Genomic DNA, 17,418 nt, shown 5'->3' on the forward strand with positions numbered 1-17,418 from the left:
AATGTCATAAATCCTCACTTAACACTAAACATCAAATTGAACAAATTGAAATCACCCCAATCTAAAACCCTTTCCACCAACATCGTGGTGAAATTTTCATTTCTTAATGTTACAGGAGCTACAGGTGAATTATGAATTGACTTTATGAAAATCGAAACTTAGTGTCAAACGTAGTGTCAGAAAAAAAAACCGTAGTCTGGAATCTAAAGCTGAAAACAACTTGCCACGGTTTTGTTGTTTTCAAGCCTGACTTACAGCGTCCGTTGCTTTACTGAGAATATTTAACAGACTAACCAATGCTGCCATCTAGAGTTCTCAAGAAAATATTTTTTTAAGTAATTAATATTTTATTTATATCCACTGCTTTATAAATGAGACCAGTAACACACGTCAAGTTTATAACTAGCGTTGAATAAATATGAGTTTGCGCATAACTAAGTGTAAAATCTGGGGAAGTAGAAGTGCAATAAAATCAACTGAAAGGCATTTAGAATTAAGCTCGACAGAGTATAACCCCTTTTTTTCCATAATTCTGAAAATAACTCGCTTAAAAATACCACATTTGAAAAAAGTTTGTTCAAACAAGATAAAATCAGTGAAGCACATAAGCGAAGATGAGATCCCCAGACCTTTGTATGTGTGTGTTGTTGTTGTTTTTGGAGCGATCTCCACTTCAGCACCATGGACAGCAACTTAAATGCAGTAGGATACAAATAAATGGACCAAATGGACCAGACGACAAAACACAATAACCGACTTTACTAGAAACACTTTTACAAAAAAAGAGAGAAATAAATACGAGTTTAGTCCCAATAATTAAAGATAATTGCTTTTTCTTTTCCTTTTTTCAAAGCAGCATAAATTCTAAAACAAAATAAACAGCCTACCTGAAACTGATTTTCTCAAGGGAAAAGTCATATTTTCTCAACAGCGTAGCCAAAGCAGTGACTTGGATACTTGCAGTCCTTGGGTGGTGAAGTGAAGGCGAGTAGACGATATATTCAGCAAAGTTCAAACCATTGTCAGACAACTGTCAGAGGCGTAGTGAAAGAGAAAGCATCGAGGCGTGGCCACCAACAGGAAGATCGTTATAGGACATTAGCGACAGGCCATTATGACTTCTAAAAAGCTCATTAAAGATTAATTTAGAGGTCTTTTTTGTGCGCCAAAAACGTTCAATGTATTGCTCCGCTCGGAGGGGAAGTCGGACGAGCGGGGAGCAGATTGAAGACAAATGAACAAAAAAACGCAGGCGAAGCTTGTACTTCCTTCTTGGGGCAGTGCAGACTGTTCTCATATTACAAAGAAATGTGTAAAATGATCCGATAATGCATTGACTAAACCTGTTATACAGGCCTGTCTACTTTCGACGGAAAAATATCGATAAGCATTCAGCAGAGACAACAGTACACATTAGACAAAGTGTATTTTGTCCGTATTTGCACTCAGTTCCTTGAAACTGTTCCTTTCTCAAAATGCCCAGTAACACTGAGGCTGACCAAATATAAGATGGGATTGTTATTCATTATTGCAGTATACATTTCTCTCAGTGCAAACCACGAAGCATGCTCTATTGGTTTAATTATACCATTTAATTTGAGTCAAAGTACAGCAAAATACAGTGAAAAGGGACTTGATCGCGGACGGGCCTAAAACCGAGAGCAGAGTGACGAGAACTACAACCTGAGTGATGAGGGCAGTGTACCCTGACTGACCATGTGCGCTTTCTTAACACTAGATGGAGCAAGTGGCCAGGCTATGGGGCAATCAATGCACCCTAAAGGGAAAAACCTACATTTGTCGTTGTAAGTGATTTTAAATTTAGTATACAGTAATAGAGAAACACTTAAGCTCTAATCTAAACTTAAATCCATAATGTAATAAGATGGAGTATGTCTATACTATTATACCAGACGTGCCCCCATATTTTAATAAAATAACTATTATTACTAAAGGGCCAGTAATTGTCTCCTTTTTCTCCTTAAGGTATAGTTACATTTAAAATCAACACACTACAACTGACTTGTACTGTTGTTGTTACAAACAATATGGAATATTGTAAGATTACACCTTTAGCTACTACAGATTATTTAGTTAAATGAAATACCTAACACCAACATGGTGAAACAAACAAATCATCAAGGTCAAGAGTGCAAATAAATGAAAAAAAATCATAGTAAGTCTTCCCTAATGAAATTCATATATAAATATATTTCAGGGGTTTTGTGGGCCCTGAATCAGAAAATATATATTTACTGGGAGGTGGAGTGAAACAATTATAACCGTGTTACATTACAGTGGTCTGCTAAAAAAGCTTGGATACCATAATTCACATGGATATTAGTGAGTTTGACACGTACCACCCACTAGAACATTCGTGCACACTAAGCACACCCACCATGATAAAAGCACTCCCAGACAGGAGCAGCCTCTCCCAACTGGAAAATGTGCCATCACACTACAAAAATAGCTCTGAAGCGACTTGAGGAATTGATCCAGCCTCCAAACCCCCCAGATCCCAACTTAGTCTGGACGTTTCTGAACAAGATGGATTCACAGGGGCACCACCTTGCAACCTAGAGAGCCCAAAGAATCTGATGTGTCCTAGGCCCAAAAACCACTGTAAACCCACAACCCTGTGTCCACGTCCGATTGATTGAGAATTGTTTGAGAAAATGAAGGAAAACTTGCACAATACATATTAGGTAATCACTTTGATTGCTTTGATAGATAACTGTAAATTGTTCGCACTCAGTTACAATATACTGATTTACAAGAGAAGGGCTCAAATGGGGTGAGAGTTGAAAGTATTTAATTTTTCCATTCACCATCTTCAATGTGCTTCATAGATAGCTCAATATAATGGTCTAGAGACAAAACTAACCTTTAACCTCGCATGTTCTAACAGTATAGGACTGCTAACAAAATATAATTATAATATTAACATATTATATCAGTAATAAATATCCTTTAGAGGGTCATTATCTGTGTGGCAGTTTGCACCATAATGTATGCTAGCTGTAGGGGACATTTTCACTGTGATTAATATCGCAATGCAAAACCAAATATTGGCTGTTGTAATCAATTCTGTATACCTTTTCATATTTCCTTTCATTTCCTTCCTCCTCACTTGAAAGGCTAAGCTTTTTAAACAACAGAATTACAGATACAGACAAGAAATATTTTATGTTGAAAATGTGTATTAACATACTGTAGCTATGCTGTGGTTGTCAAGAAGCATTTTGTGATTTTTATCTTTACTTTACTTATTTTACTTTGTAATACTGTACGCGACAAAGGACTAACTAAATAATGAAGCAACTAGTTAAGCTGATCGGACTTGGCATGGTCTGTGACTCTTGCAAGTTAAATAGGAGTAGTTTATAAGTGAAACGTTACAATATACTGTATGTTTAGGAGATTTGCTGAATATTAATATGCACAGTATTGTACGTGCCATAAAAACAACTTAATCACAGTGGGAAAGGGGAATATTAAAACTCTGTCCAATCTTATTTATACAATGCAGCATACATTACCCACATCTGGTACTATCCAAAGCCTCTAATTCTGCCCATGGGTAAACACAGAACAGCAGCTTTCACCAATAATCTCACGTTTTGCGTCAGTTGTCCTACTATTGATAAAGCCAGACCATCACTCAAGCAAACAGTGTTGCAAATCTGGAGATGACTGGATTTATCACTGACAGTTAGCAAGACAGAGTGAGGTGATGAGAGTCGAGCTGCTGTGTACAAGCACACGAGATACAAAGAAGGTCCCTCTTGCTGTAGTGCTTATCTTTGTAGCAGCCCTTCTATGAAGGAAAGGTGGGATTGGGTGTGGGGATGTGCAGTGGCACAATAAACAATGCTAACAATAAAATAAAGTTATATTTTATAATGCTTCTTTAAATCTTGAATCCATCATTTTTGTTTGTGAAGATGTTTCAGAATAAAACATACCTCTACTCCACTTTTGTCTTTGTATATATATATAAATATTTTTTTTGTAGGACAAAAGTGCAATATAGCTGTACTGTGCTCATTTGAAGTCTTGCTCTCATGAATTATGCTGTCATAAAATCAACAGATTGGCGATAACACAGCAATCTCTGGCTTTTGTCCAAATGCAAAATCTGTTCCTTTCTCAACAACAGAAAGAAACAGAGTGACCTCTGTAAACAACACCTATAGACACAGTAAATAAGACAAGTCAGTAAAACACAAGGGCACACACAAACACAGAAGCTGTCTGTCTGTGTGTGTGTTTGGATGCTTGTGTAGCAGTATGCCCTGGGTGCATTAATTATTGTAGTGCCCCAGAATGCCAGTCTACTGTAACCTCCCTGGGGCACCTTGCCTCTGCTTTGCCCACACACATGCATTCATACACAAAGGAAGACTGAGAAAATAGCTTAAAATAGCTAAAAACATACAACTTTGATAGCATCTGTCACAACTGTAGTAATGCAGAGTCTATAGGGTAGTCTGCCTGCACCAGAATCTTAGAACAGAAAACATACAGCATACTTTTTCCCCATTTCCTTTAATTTTCTGTAATATACGTAAATGTTTACATTAATATCTACATTATCTTTACTTATAATGCAGACACATTTAAACTATAAAAGATGTTTAAAAGCCAGGACTTGGGGGGGAAAGAATGTTTGTCCTGTGTATACATGTAACTGTCCAGCAACCACAAAAGAAACCCAAAGGGTAACCCTAGTGCTCCATCATCTCTGGCAAAAAAGGGTTAAACATCAGAGGAAAACTAGAAGATAGCGTGTGTATTCCCAAGGTTGAGTGCTGTGTTAACCTTTATATTATTAAATATCACCCAACAATTAAAGCTATCTCATCTTTTTAATAACCCAAGGCTGTCATGATAACACCTAGCTCTTAATCATTTTTTCAAATTGTGAAAGAAAATTGGCCTCCAAGGGCAAACACTGAAAAAACTACAGCGGTTAACCTTGCCAGTGGTGTTTAATAGTGGGCAAAGTTGCATGGTACGATGTGCTACTGACTGTATAAAGATATTTAATGTCAAAGTAAATTGTTATCTTCACGCACCATTTCAAATGGCAATAAGAGGATATTTAACCTTTTTGTACAGCGCGAGGGGATTAAGTGAAACATTATAAGGGAGACAAGAACAGTCTCATAAGCTCAGAGGGTTGCTGCTCTAATCATTTAGCTCTTTGGCAACATTCTCCTGGCTTTCTGCTCTTTGCGTGCGTGTGGGTAACAGTCACTCCACTCCAACAGCAGCTTGCAGCATGCTAGGCCACCAGTGCCATAGTGATACCACGCATTGCCATGGAGACCGCACATACGTAATAGGGTGTGTGTGTGTGTGTGTGTGTGTGTGCGTGTGCCTGTGTGTGAAAGAGAGACAGTGAGCGAGAGAATGGGGGTTGGGTTTTACAGAAAACTATCATTCACTCAATGTTTCAGTAGAGCATGGTTCTACAAGTCAGTCATGGGTGACTGGCAGACCCATAGCAATAATCGCGTGATCTCTCCAACTCTTTCTGAACCAGAGGGCTGTGCTCACTGTATGAAACCAAGGAGTCGGTAGACTGAAACTAGAGGACAATCTATTATTCCTTCCCGTGGATGATTCAGGATCATGTCTAGAGCCCCACCATGGGAACCAATATCTATTTTTTCACAAGCTTATATGCTAAAACATTTCCACAGTGGATGTAATGCCTAAACAGCTGATGCAATTTAAAAAAGTTTGCACCGCAGTTAGAATTATTAAAATGGTGTCGTAGTCCAAATATTTATAGACCCAAGCACCTTTTTCGCTGTCTTTAAGTAATTTACATTAATTGACAAGGTATGTTTGTTTTTAGTTGGAGTGAAAATACGATAAAATATATATTTTTAAACATCTAAAAGGCATTAAGAAGATCATCTCTGAGCTTTTTCCAAGTCTGCTTCTCATTAAATCACCAGTTCCATCTCCACCTCTCTTTTAAATGCTAAAGCTAATTAGGAACAGACGGAATGCCTGGCATTTGTCAGCTAACCTCTCCCCTTTTGTACAACAACCATCTTCAAAGTCTTTATCTGCTGATTAGCGCTGCCATATTTCTTCTCACACAGATGACTACTAAGCTTTTTTGTACCCAAGTGACAGGAAAATAATTCTAATTCGTATATCAATGGAAGCTAAATATGGCAGTGAGACATAGGACCTGAGCACTCTGCCAGACACTTTGTGCCTGTTTGTTTGATAGCAATACAGATAGATGTGGAGATTCACTCCTGGGTAATTGCCATCATTTAGATGTTTATTTGCATTCTGAAAATTTGCAGCTAAACGTGAGGGGTAAAATTAGACAAAGATTGTAATTGTGATTTTCAAATAATATGACATTGATATTTGTGTTGTTATTTAATTAAGTATTTAAATTATATTAACTATTGAATATAACAAATGCTGCCATTGTGATGGTACAGCACAGAGATTAGGCCATCTTTCTGCTTTTTAAGTGTTAGTGTTTAACTCATTTAGTTGTCTGATTTGTAGAGAAGAAATATTCTATGTTTAGAGTCAATTACAGCCTTTCATTCAAATATATGTTTGTTTAGACATAACATGTCCTTTACAGATGTTTGATATACTTCACAAAAGAAAAAACACAGAATAATACAAAGAATACACTGTTGGATCTGTTTAAACATCTCTGACTGTAGCTGTCACTTGTTAATTTACATTTAGACAAATTAACAAGTGACAGCTTTCGCTGGGAGCATACTCTGGGCTTTCATGTTCTCTGACCTTTGCTCCTATTGTGCCTCAAAATGTGAGCACATGCCTCTGTTCCAGTCTGAGCATATGTGTGTACAATATGTGTGTAAAGGTTCCTAGGCTGTAATGATGTGGCAAAATCTCTGTCATGGTGTAAGAAATAGCAGCATCCTGCTCTGGATGACTAATGGGGCAAATGTTCCCTCATTATTTCAGCACATTGGTAGTCTCTTTAGCTGATCGTTTCATATTTACATGTTTTCTTGTCCTCTTACCCTTACTTCTTTTCAGACTTCAAAGATGAGGATGATTGCTGATGATTTGCTAAAAAATCTCCAAGTCACAGACCCTGAAGACCTTAGAGTTCAATCATGCCAATAAAAAAACTCATTAACCAGCTCTGGCATGCCTTATTTGACCCTCAAGGTGCTCTAAGCAGGTTTGCAGAAAAGTAGGATGTATGAAAAATGTAAATTGAAATGTAGCATCTATGTTTTACGCTGGCACATATTTGTGCAGTGTATGTAGATGAGTCATGCATTGCATGACCCTGCAGTTTTCAGGTCCCACGTGAATTATGGCTGAATCATAACTAACTCTGCCGGAGGCAAAGGAGAGGTTCTTAAAAGCTTCAGTGACAGATTGCTGTGTACGGAGTCCTAAGCAATGTGACTGTGAATGTTAAAACTGCAGAAACTGTTCTTACAAAAATAAAGCTATAATACAATAATCATTTAATAAACTGCACTCAGGTCAGGTTATATGAAATAAAGTTTAGCTCCAGAGGAATGTGGAGGACCAAGTTCATAGCAAATCACAGGCTTAGATTAATATAAAATACCATATATTATTTTTAAGTCTTTTTTTTTCTTTCATTAATACTTAACTCCACATTGCTTTTCAGTTGGCCATTTAAGGCAGGGTACTAGGAAGAAAAGATTATACACCATGATTTAGATGTGCATCAACTTGAATATACTTCTAGCTGGCCAAAACTAATAGGAGTCTCTAAATGCCTGTTATCAGAACAAAATCCAGCATCTGTCCTTGCCAGCATCACAACAGGAGTTAGCTGGAGGAGGGAATCAAGTGCAGGAGATGCTCCCTTGCCAAAACGGATGGTTGAACAGTCACATGGGTGAATCATAGCTAGATAAGTCAGTCGAAGCCCTTGGGCAATATCCATCATGATGAGACAGCTACGAGAAGATGGAAAGAAAATAAATGACTAAAACACTTTGATTTTCTTTCAGCTAATCTCCCCTTCAGTACCCTGAAAATGGGCTCCTGTCAAAGTGAAGAGGGACATCTGGTATCAAACATGGGATATGCAATATTAGTGGCTTCACTCGTCTTCTAAAGTGATGGGTAAGCCACCGTACTGTACATACATGATATTTCCCAAATAAGCAAAATTGCACATTACATAAAGTGACTTATAGAGCACGAGATTTACAGCTTTCATACTACATGTTGGATGAACATAAATATATCATTAACTGCTATTTCTATGGAACAGTGACCATGGTGCTCATTGAGATATGAAACCAACCAAGACATTTTTTAGCCGATCAATAGAGAGTAGCGCGTGTCTGAAAGAGGATATAGAGAACTTGAGGATGTATGTTGCAGAGCTTCTGAAAGTTTGTATAAAAAGCTTCATGCTAATTATACCCCATCAAGTAGGAGCAGTCTTAGTCCCAGAATACTGTAAGTGAAGTGATGTTGTCCTACATAGTTTTTTCTCCAGTACGACACATCAAGGATGAGTATGGAGTATGATTAAAAGCATCATCTCAGACACCGGCTGGCTTAAACTGTCTGCTTACTGATGGAGACACAAAGAAAAGCTCAGAGTCTGGCAGAGCTCAAGGTCATGCTTCCTTCTTTTAAGAGTTGCTAACTTTAGACACATTTATTTTCTTGAAGGATGGGCTCTGTCTAAAAAAAGATGATGAAAGCAAAAACATTTCTATTGATTAAGCTAAAACTACACTTACACTTAATATCGTGTCGCGATTTGTAAATTAAAAGATTAACTCTTACTTGAGATAAAAATGTTTTCTTGTCTTGTGTTTTTTAATAAGGAAGAACACTGATAATTGTCTGTATCTTTGTCATTTTGTGGCAACTTGTCTCTGTTTTTATAAGTTTGAGTTTTATTTTGTAACTGTGTTTTGTGTTTATACGTCCCTCTTTTCTTTTGCTTCCTTCACAGCTCTGTGTATACCATTTTCAATGTACACTCCCACCTTCTTTGCACTTTTTTTCCAGAAGTTATTAAGGAACTCTTTTATTTCACTATCTGTCAATTTGCCTGCAAGGAGATTTTTTAGCATTAATCAGGTCTCTGTCCTTAGAAAACCCCACTAACTGGCATCAAGAATAACTGAACATTATGCAATGAGGTCAAATGTGCAGTGCAGCGAACTGGATGTGAACAATATGAAGCTCAATTTAGTCTGGCCACGCACTCTGGGTTTCTAATGCACCTGATACATGTCCTCATGAAAGGTCTTGGTTTTTCATTTCCCTGGGGGGAAGCTGCGGTGCAGTGGCGTGTCATGAAGCCTCATTAAGGTTCATAGACAGGAAAGATCAAAAGAATGGCTCTTGTCGTGCATACAGTAAGTGATGAGTGGTTGTACTGTATATGGCATCCCAATTATTATTAAAATTATGATAGTGTTTACAAAAGATCCGAATGTATGTGAACATGCCAGTGTGATTGCACGGTGTCAGATTAGGATGGATTTTTTTCAGTTTACTTAAAAGCGTTAGAAGGAACAGATTGACTAAGCTGAAAATGACATGACAGGGGACATGAGTCAACTGATGGAAGTGGGTGGGTAAATAGGTCATGTTCCCTATCCAACACAGAGTCTCTCAGCTTTCAGTTCCATACCCCCATTCCTGTTAGTGAAGTTAGCACATAGAAAAATCAATGTAAGCATAATGAAAATGAATGGCAGTGGGCTAGTGTTTGACATATACTGGTGGGAGGAACCCTACACAGAAAAGATGGAACAAAACAAAACACTAAAGCAGCAGTGGTGCTCTGTGGTCTGAAGCAGGCATATATTAAAGAACAGAATTCGATTTGGAGAATCATACCAAAGTCTTCAGACAAGATTTTTTACATTACATGCTGAGTGGTCAAGTAAGGAGTTTTTAGCAACCTTTAAACCTGAACAAAAGTGTCAAAATAAAGCAGATTTAAGGGTGATAGCATGTTTTTTTAAGTGTGAATTGTTCTAAAGAATCAGAAAAAATGTGTTAAATAATAAAGGACAAACTTATGTGTGCTAAAGCTACACTAATAATTAGCTGTTCCCAATTTTTCCCAAGGTATTGTTTTCTAAGAACTATAAATTAGACTATTTCCCTGCACCACTATGCGTATGTTGCATAACTGTAGGTAAAACTCGCTGAGACACTGACATTTGATAGTCAAGAATCAGCTGCTTTGGTAGCAGTGACATGCTGGCCTGACTTCACTCAACATGCTCTTATATTAATAAGAAGTCTCTTAGTACTGCTGAATCATATTTGTAGCACAGACCATGGGGAAAAGGCCACTGGAGAATCTTAGCATGACCTGCGACATGCACCATCATCCTGGGTCAATGTGTGTGTTTGCAACTGTGGAGATAACATCAGGAGATTATAACATATTAACCAACGCTTTGGCAGTCGTAGCACAAGATTAGGGAAGGGATGTTTTGTTGGACTGGCCTGATGTGGTGATGGTTTATGTGTGATGTTCAGTGCTGCTGATGGACTGCCTCACTGTCTATGTGATTGCTACCCATTACATCATTCTGTGGCCTGTGACATCCTACTCACACACATCAATAGGGACAAGCAAAGCGTACACTCATCATACCTACTATTCATCATACACCGAAGAAGCACTCATGTTATTACAATACACAGGCGGTGCCTCTCAGTTGATTTGGCTGCAAACAGTGCCCACTTGTACACAAAAAAACTAGCCGATTGGATATTTATCAATGTACTACCAACCTCCGTTAATGCAAACAGTTACAGCTTTTGCTACTCCTGTTCAGATACAGAAAAAACAGGCGGTGAGAGAGTGGTGAGGTCATGTCCCACTTCCTGCATTAACAAAAAGTAATGTAAGCTATTATTAGTGGAGGAGCACTGAATCTTTATTAACCTCATTCACATACGATGAATGACTAAGCCCTCTGCAAATAGTAAACAAAAGTGGATGGATTCTAGTTGAATAATGGAAGGTAAAACGGTACTAAGTTTTAACATTTCCTTCTTTCCTTTTTTGTAATTCTAAAAACTGGTACTGTTTGTACTGTAGATGCTGGATGGGAGGGCTCAACTTGTGTGCAACACAGCTTGCAAAACAATTGTAGAAATCCTGGGAGGCAGATGCTGTGCTGTATGTGGTTCTGGGAGCGGGGGGAGGTAAGGCAAAATGCAGCTGGCGGGTCAATGAAGCAACAGCAGAATGCACTAAGGCTCGGAGAAGGCTTTGGGGGGATATGGAGATATGGGATAGGGAGATTCAACATCTCTGTGCTGCTGTTTATTCAGTCCAATGCACTGACCTGTCCCTCTTGGTGACTTACATGCCTACTGGAAAATTAGATTTCAGGCTTCAATAATGACTTCACAGCATACTGATGTAAGATACCTGACAGAGGTTATGTGCTTGTATGTAGGAGCAATGGGGGTGACAAGCTTGAATGACATAGGAGCACTACACTGCTGGAACATGTTGAAGGCTACTGGTTTGTATAGCAAGGCCTTCAAGTTACCTACATTTTTGAGTTTATTTTATAAAGACACACCACATAATTAAGAAGCACTGAACATCTTAAACCTGAAGTAGCATGCAACCACTAAATCTATAGATATCTACAAGTCTAGGATACCAATGTGAACACCCAGTTTGATGCAGTGTCATGATAAAATTGATGATTTGACAATTTAAGCCTTTTTTTTAAACTATAGCTGGTTCCTCAAAACTCTGGAGGAGATAGTCATATCTACACTGTGCTGACTTGGAATTAAAATGTCAACTGTGGAATGCTCTAAACACTTTCCAGACATAAACTCCACTGAAAAGGAGGTAAACAAACAACCTGTCTCAGATTTGTGCAGCACCCCAAAATACAACAAAAGAAATTGTGAAATGGGGGTTGCATTAAATACTTAAGTCTCAGTTCGCTATAATCCCTTTTGATTAAATGTTCTTAAACGTCAGCTTACAGCACCAACTTTTCTGCAACATTTGGCAATATCACTACACATAGTACACCCTCTGTATGTGAAGGACAGCAAAACTTTTCTAGTCCTTAATCTGGTTTTGTCTGCCTCAACGGAATTGCCAAGTCATCTTAGGGGGATGGCAGGCGACATGATGGGAACAATTGGGTGTCTGTATGAATCTTACCCAACATTAGCCTTGGATGGCAAGCTGGCACATTACTTGGTACCCCTGAGAGTAAACACTCAAGGGTTTTACATCCCAAGATGACCCTCCAACCATCTCTACTTGTCTATTGTTCTTTCAGTCTCAGCTGTTGCAATGTTTCAGCACTTGTAGTGTAGTGCTTCTGCAGATTAGATTAGATCAGAAGGTCTTAGGAGCTTTTAGTGTCTTTAATGGTAATCACACTTTTTTTGACAGTCATCAGTTTGCCACAACTGATGATTTCTGATAAATATATTTTAAAAGGATTTCACTCTGTAAATACCGATCAAATCCTTCAGAAAGAAAAAGCATCCAACCTCAGTTTGTTTAGTTATTATTCAGTATTCAGCTGAGTGTCTGAACTCAGCAGTAAAACCTGTCTAATACTAGGCCTTTAAAACATATATGTTTATATGCATATTTTTAAGCATATAAACATAATATTAAATAACATGCTTAAAAAAGCACATTTGGTTATCAGACACTTGAAATCAAAGGTTAAAAGGGGTTGGAACAATCTGGACAATCTGGCACATTCAGTTAATGAGCAATTAAATCTGGAGGCAGGTTAATGCATGTTACTGTCACATGAATACTGCAGCCTGGCATTCTTTCCCGTGATGGCATGGGGATATGCTCTATTACCAAGAAAATAATGACATCCCACAGCATGGGTTCACCCTCAACACATCCGCTTTCTCTCCTTATCCCTCTCAAGCGATCATGGTGCAGATGTGATTTAAGTTGCGATTGTAGTACTAATGTACTCATGTTATGAGTGTAATTTGTTTTTGTTTTGCAGTTACAACAGTAACTAACTATATATAAAACTACAGCTAACGTTTATAATTTACTGTATATAAATTCTACATACCAATAATAGAATGTAGAAAAATCAATGAGTCAATGAGGGCTAAATAACACCACAGAAAATTATTGAACTTGTTACTGTGGGTGCAAAAAGAAAAAAGAAAAAAGCTACAACTGTAGGTAAAAGGAGAAGGTTTAAACACTAATTTTTTGTTTTTTGTCTCACATCTAGGAGGATACGGGTAATTTAACTTTTGTTTTAGCTCTAAGAGTAAACACAAAGAAAAAATGGACACAATAAGGACGGTTGGGCAGTCTCTACCAGTGAATGCCTGTGCTATGACTTGGCAAGGGGAACAAGCTGTTGAATAACTAGCAGTGCCATGCTGCAGTGCTGGCAGAGGACCAAATACATTATAGTGTGCAGTGTATTGATTTTGACTGGTATTGTTTGAGGTTATTATGTAGTGGCAGAAAAATTGTAAAATAAAAGCAAAAAAAAAAGAACAAAAAAACACGATTTCCATCCAGGCTCCATTTAGAATATATGTATTGTCCATTTGAGTATTTTGCTTCAGATTCCAATGTGGGATTTAAATTTAGTCTCAGCTGCTATCAATAACAACAATGCTTTCAAAGATGCAAGGCTCTCAAACCGTTATAGCTTATTTTCTCATAATTATCTAAAAAAAAAAAAAAAAAAAAAAGGAAAAGGAAAACAATTTAAGGCGCATTAAAAAAATCGACCCCTGCACTGTTTGTTTTGGCAAGAGCAACTTATTTTTTAATTCACAAATCACCAACTGCCAGTTTTTAAATATATATTATTAGCATAGCAAGGCACTGTAAACTGAAGAAGCGGTGATCTGTATAAAGTGCAATGTTTACCAATACAAGAAGGAAGAGAATGAACTTGTGTCGTATAGAGGCACAGTTTTTCAGTTGTAGTTGTAGATAAGGTCACAACAGCATCACAGAAGCAGCCTGTTATACTACTTAAAAACAGAATGTTTTTGAACTGTTAATATATTACATCCACTGAACATCTTCTCCTTCTCTCCAATAAGTGACACTAATTTGTGTATATCTGTAATCTCCATCCTGGCAGCTGTCAGAAGCCAATTTGCTCGCTTCTCATTAACGTGGTGCTGACTCAGCAGCGTGCCTCATTGCCCCCATTAAATAGCTTAATGCTTGTTTACTCTGAGAAAGATGTACACACTGCTTGTGTCACAGTTACTTTAACGTGACTCCTCTAGTGTGTGGTTTAGACTCAGATTGTAGTCAAACATGAACTTTAGTGAATAAAACAAAGTCCATTAATGACATAAGCTGGGATATTAGTGTCAAGCTGGGTGAAGAAGTCAGGCAGTGATGGGAACTACTGACTTCATTAGACCGACTAATGTGTGCCGGGCAATAAACAGACGTGAGAAATTAAAACAGACCGTTTCTGCTGTCCTTGGACTGCATGAAATAAACAACTAGTATTTGTCAATTAATTACGATTTAGCATCTGTTATTTGCCAAACCTCGCTTTAATTTACACAATATGAAAAAAAATCATATATTGACTAAAATAAAGCCTTTTCTCACAAAAGTATGTTGCTCTTATCCACTTTTTCTTCTTCTTCTTGAATTTGAATTTGAATTTGAATTAGTCTCTGTTGGAATTCTCTGCAATCAACAGGGAGCAGCTTTGCTGAAATGCTACACATAATGTACAATGTTCCATTTGATGTGTGCCCTATAGTTATCACATACTCTGTTTGATTTAAATCTAGCCTTAGACGTTTCTAATTTATTTAATAGAGTTTCTGTTTGTAAGGGAGGTTGTGGGTGACATGCATCTCCTCCCGTTGCATGCACAGCACAAATTTTGATTAACTATATGACATGATGTATATTTAAACTGTGTACTGAACTGTATATCCACTCATGTCAAAGCAATTTACTGTATCTCTAAACAGAATGGCCCCGGTTATTTGCTGTCTTATTTCACTCTGTGTGGATATTGCCATGAGGAGAGAAACTGAGGCGTGCAGGGGAGAGAGAAATGTTAATTAAATAGACAATGATGGAATGTAATAAGCCTGGCAACTTGACTTTTCTGCATTGGTCTCCTGAGTAATTTCTTGTTAATGTTGCAATGAACTCCCGCTTCTGCTGATTGTTTATGCTTTCAGCTTAAGCTTCAAAGGTGCCAGAAATTAATGCTACATTAATATTTCTGCCAAAATCAGAGAAACATTTCCATGAACATACGTACTATTTTTACGTATATGACTTTGAAACCCATTTGGAGAGTAAAAACATAAATGTGACCATTTTATTTCTAGGTTTGTATGTCTGTAAGATTTAAGTCTAAGGCCATGGTTCTCAGCCCAAAAAAAAGTGTGGAGCACCAGCTATGGGTTAGGAGTGAGTTGCTGCCCCAAATGGTGGAATTTAAGTATCTCTGGGTCTTGTTCATGTTTGAGGGTCGCATGTAGATTGGTGTGGCGTCACTGTACCAGTCTGCTGTGGTGAAGATAGAGCTGAGTGTGAAACATAGGCTGTTAATTTACTAGTCAATCTATACCAGCATATGTGGTTGAAACCCCAATGACACCTCTCTGGACTCATAGAAAGACGAATGTAACTATTTTATCCACGTAGAATAAAAGTTTTATCAGACTTACAAAGTGAGAAATATTCATCAGATAATTGCAAAGAGAAAGGTAATTGCATTTGTCCTGGAAAAAGTAGAAATTTATTCTAAGGCACAAATTTTCTCTTACTAGAAAGTTTAATTATAATATTTAGGTGATGCTGAAGTCCTCAAACTGACCTTGAAAGCACACTTTGGTTTTGACTTCTCCTCGTATACCACAGGTGATGTGGAGGTTTTGTCTAAGTGGCCAGAATGGGAAGTACTACTGTACTTAGTAGAATTTTTAAGTATCTGTACTTTACTTGAGTATATATTTTTCTGGTAACTTTTTACTTTTACTTCCTACATTTTAAAACAAATATCTGTACTTTCTACTCCTTACATTTTCAGAACAGGCCCGTTACTTTTGGTTGAACAGCATCATTTATATTAAAGTGGGCAGGAAGGAGTAGAGGTGCCCGTAAGTTGTGTTTGCGGTACTTCAGCATCTAGCTAGCTCTACAGAAGGAGAGGAAATATCAAGTGAGCAACATTTTTTTAAAGTGTCAGGTAATTTTATATTCAACAGTTCTATCAGCTCAACAAACATCAGCAAACACATAAGCTGTTTGTGCAGTTTGTCACACAGTGTGTTGCTAGCTGCTAGTCCAGCTACTGTATTTTCTAGGGAGAGAAAAGAAAGAGAACTTCACTCAGAGATGGAGAAAGATGCTGGGAGACAGACGGGACAAGAGAGGAAGAAGAGAGGTTTTATTTAAAGATAAGGATCACTCAGGGACACTTGATAAACTGCAAATTCAAAGCTTGCATGTAATGTCATCATTTTGCTCAGATGTATCTATCTATGTATGATGTGGTCTAATATATTATATATTTTCATTTTGTGAGACATCCTGCAAATTAAACTAAGTATACTAACTGTTTTTTAAATGTTGCATGAAAATTCTGGTTAGATTTGTGCAGAATAAACAGGTTTGCTTGCTTTAAAGCACTGTGTGTGACTGGTGCACAGTGGCTGTGGTTCTCAGAGTCACATTTAGGTTATATCAAGTGCAGTGGAGATGAATTTGCATTTAAGATGAGAGTGCTTAGATTAATTCGCTGAATTTCAACTTTATACCAACTGTTTATGGTCTAGTATAAAGATAGTATAAAGACCATACTGTCAGTGTAGAGGATGGAAATCAGCCATGATGGCACTGAAACATCTGCGTACATCTTGTTAAATTCAGTTGTGTAAATCCACAAAGAGCAGCCGTTCAGCTGATCCTGTGCACTAAGAAAACCTAGTGAGGCTCACATTAGAAATGACTGTGAATTGTAATTCTTTTCCCTATGCTGAGCCACTACACAGATCCTAGCATTCCCCCAATCTGCTGAAACCCTGGCTGTTCTCATTTTACTGTTTAGGTGTGGAGGCAAAAGAAAAAAGTTTGCTTTTTTTAAATTACCTTTTACTGCATGTGACCTACATAACAGATTAGAATCCGAATTTAGATTAGAATAATATTTGTATTCTCATACACTAATAATATTTTATTATTACATTAATATAGCACATGGTCTCGCTGTCGTTACCCACGTGAGCATTCAAGTCTCCCAGCCGGAAAAGGGTGGAGTGCCCACTCCGGGTCGGGGATGAGTTCCTGCCCCAAGTGGAGGAGTTCAAGTATCTCGGGGTCTTGTTCGCGAGTGATGCGAGAAGGGAGCCGGAGATCGACAGACGGATTGG

General features: G+C 37.8%; 1 protein-coding gene across 4 annotated transcripts in view; it reads right to left on the reverse strand.

Annotated features, from left to right (window-relative positions):
• fgf13a (fibroblast growth factor 13a) overlaps window positions 1-17,418 on the reverse strand; it is a 93,822-nt gene that overhangs the window by 27,973 nt on the left and 48,431 nt on the right. The window contains exon 1 of one of the 4 annotated variants that reach the window (XM_005913229.3): window positions 888-13,719. The exons of the other annotated variants lie outside the window; for them this stretch is intronic. Within the exon in view, the coding sequence (XP_005913291.1) occupies window positions 888-918 (31 nt within the window). The 5' untranslated portion in view covers window positions 919-13,719. Of the gene's footprint in view, window positions 1-887; window positions 13,720-17,418 lie in introns of those variants that run through there. 4 annotated transcript variants of the gene reach the window in all.

Source organism: Haplochromis burtoni, unplaced genomic scaffold (assembly GCF_018398535.1).
Source record: "Haplochromis burtoni strain Fernald_Lab_line unplaced genomic scaffold, NCSU_Asbu1 Contig_4, whole genome shotgun sequence".
Taxonomy (NCBI): domain Eukaryota; kingdom Metazoa; phylum Chordata; class Actinopteri; order Cichliformes; family Cichlidae; genus Haplochromis; species Haplochromis burtoni.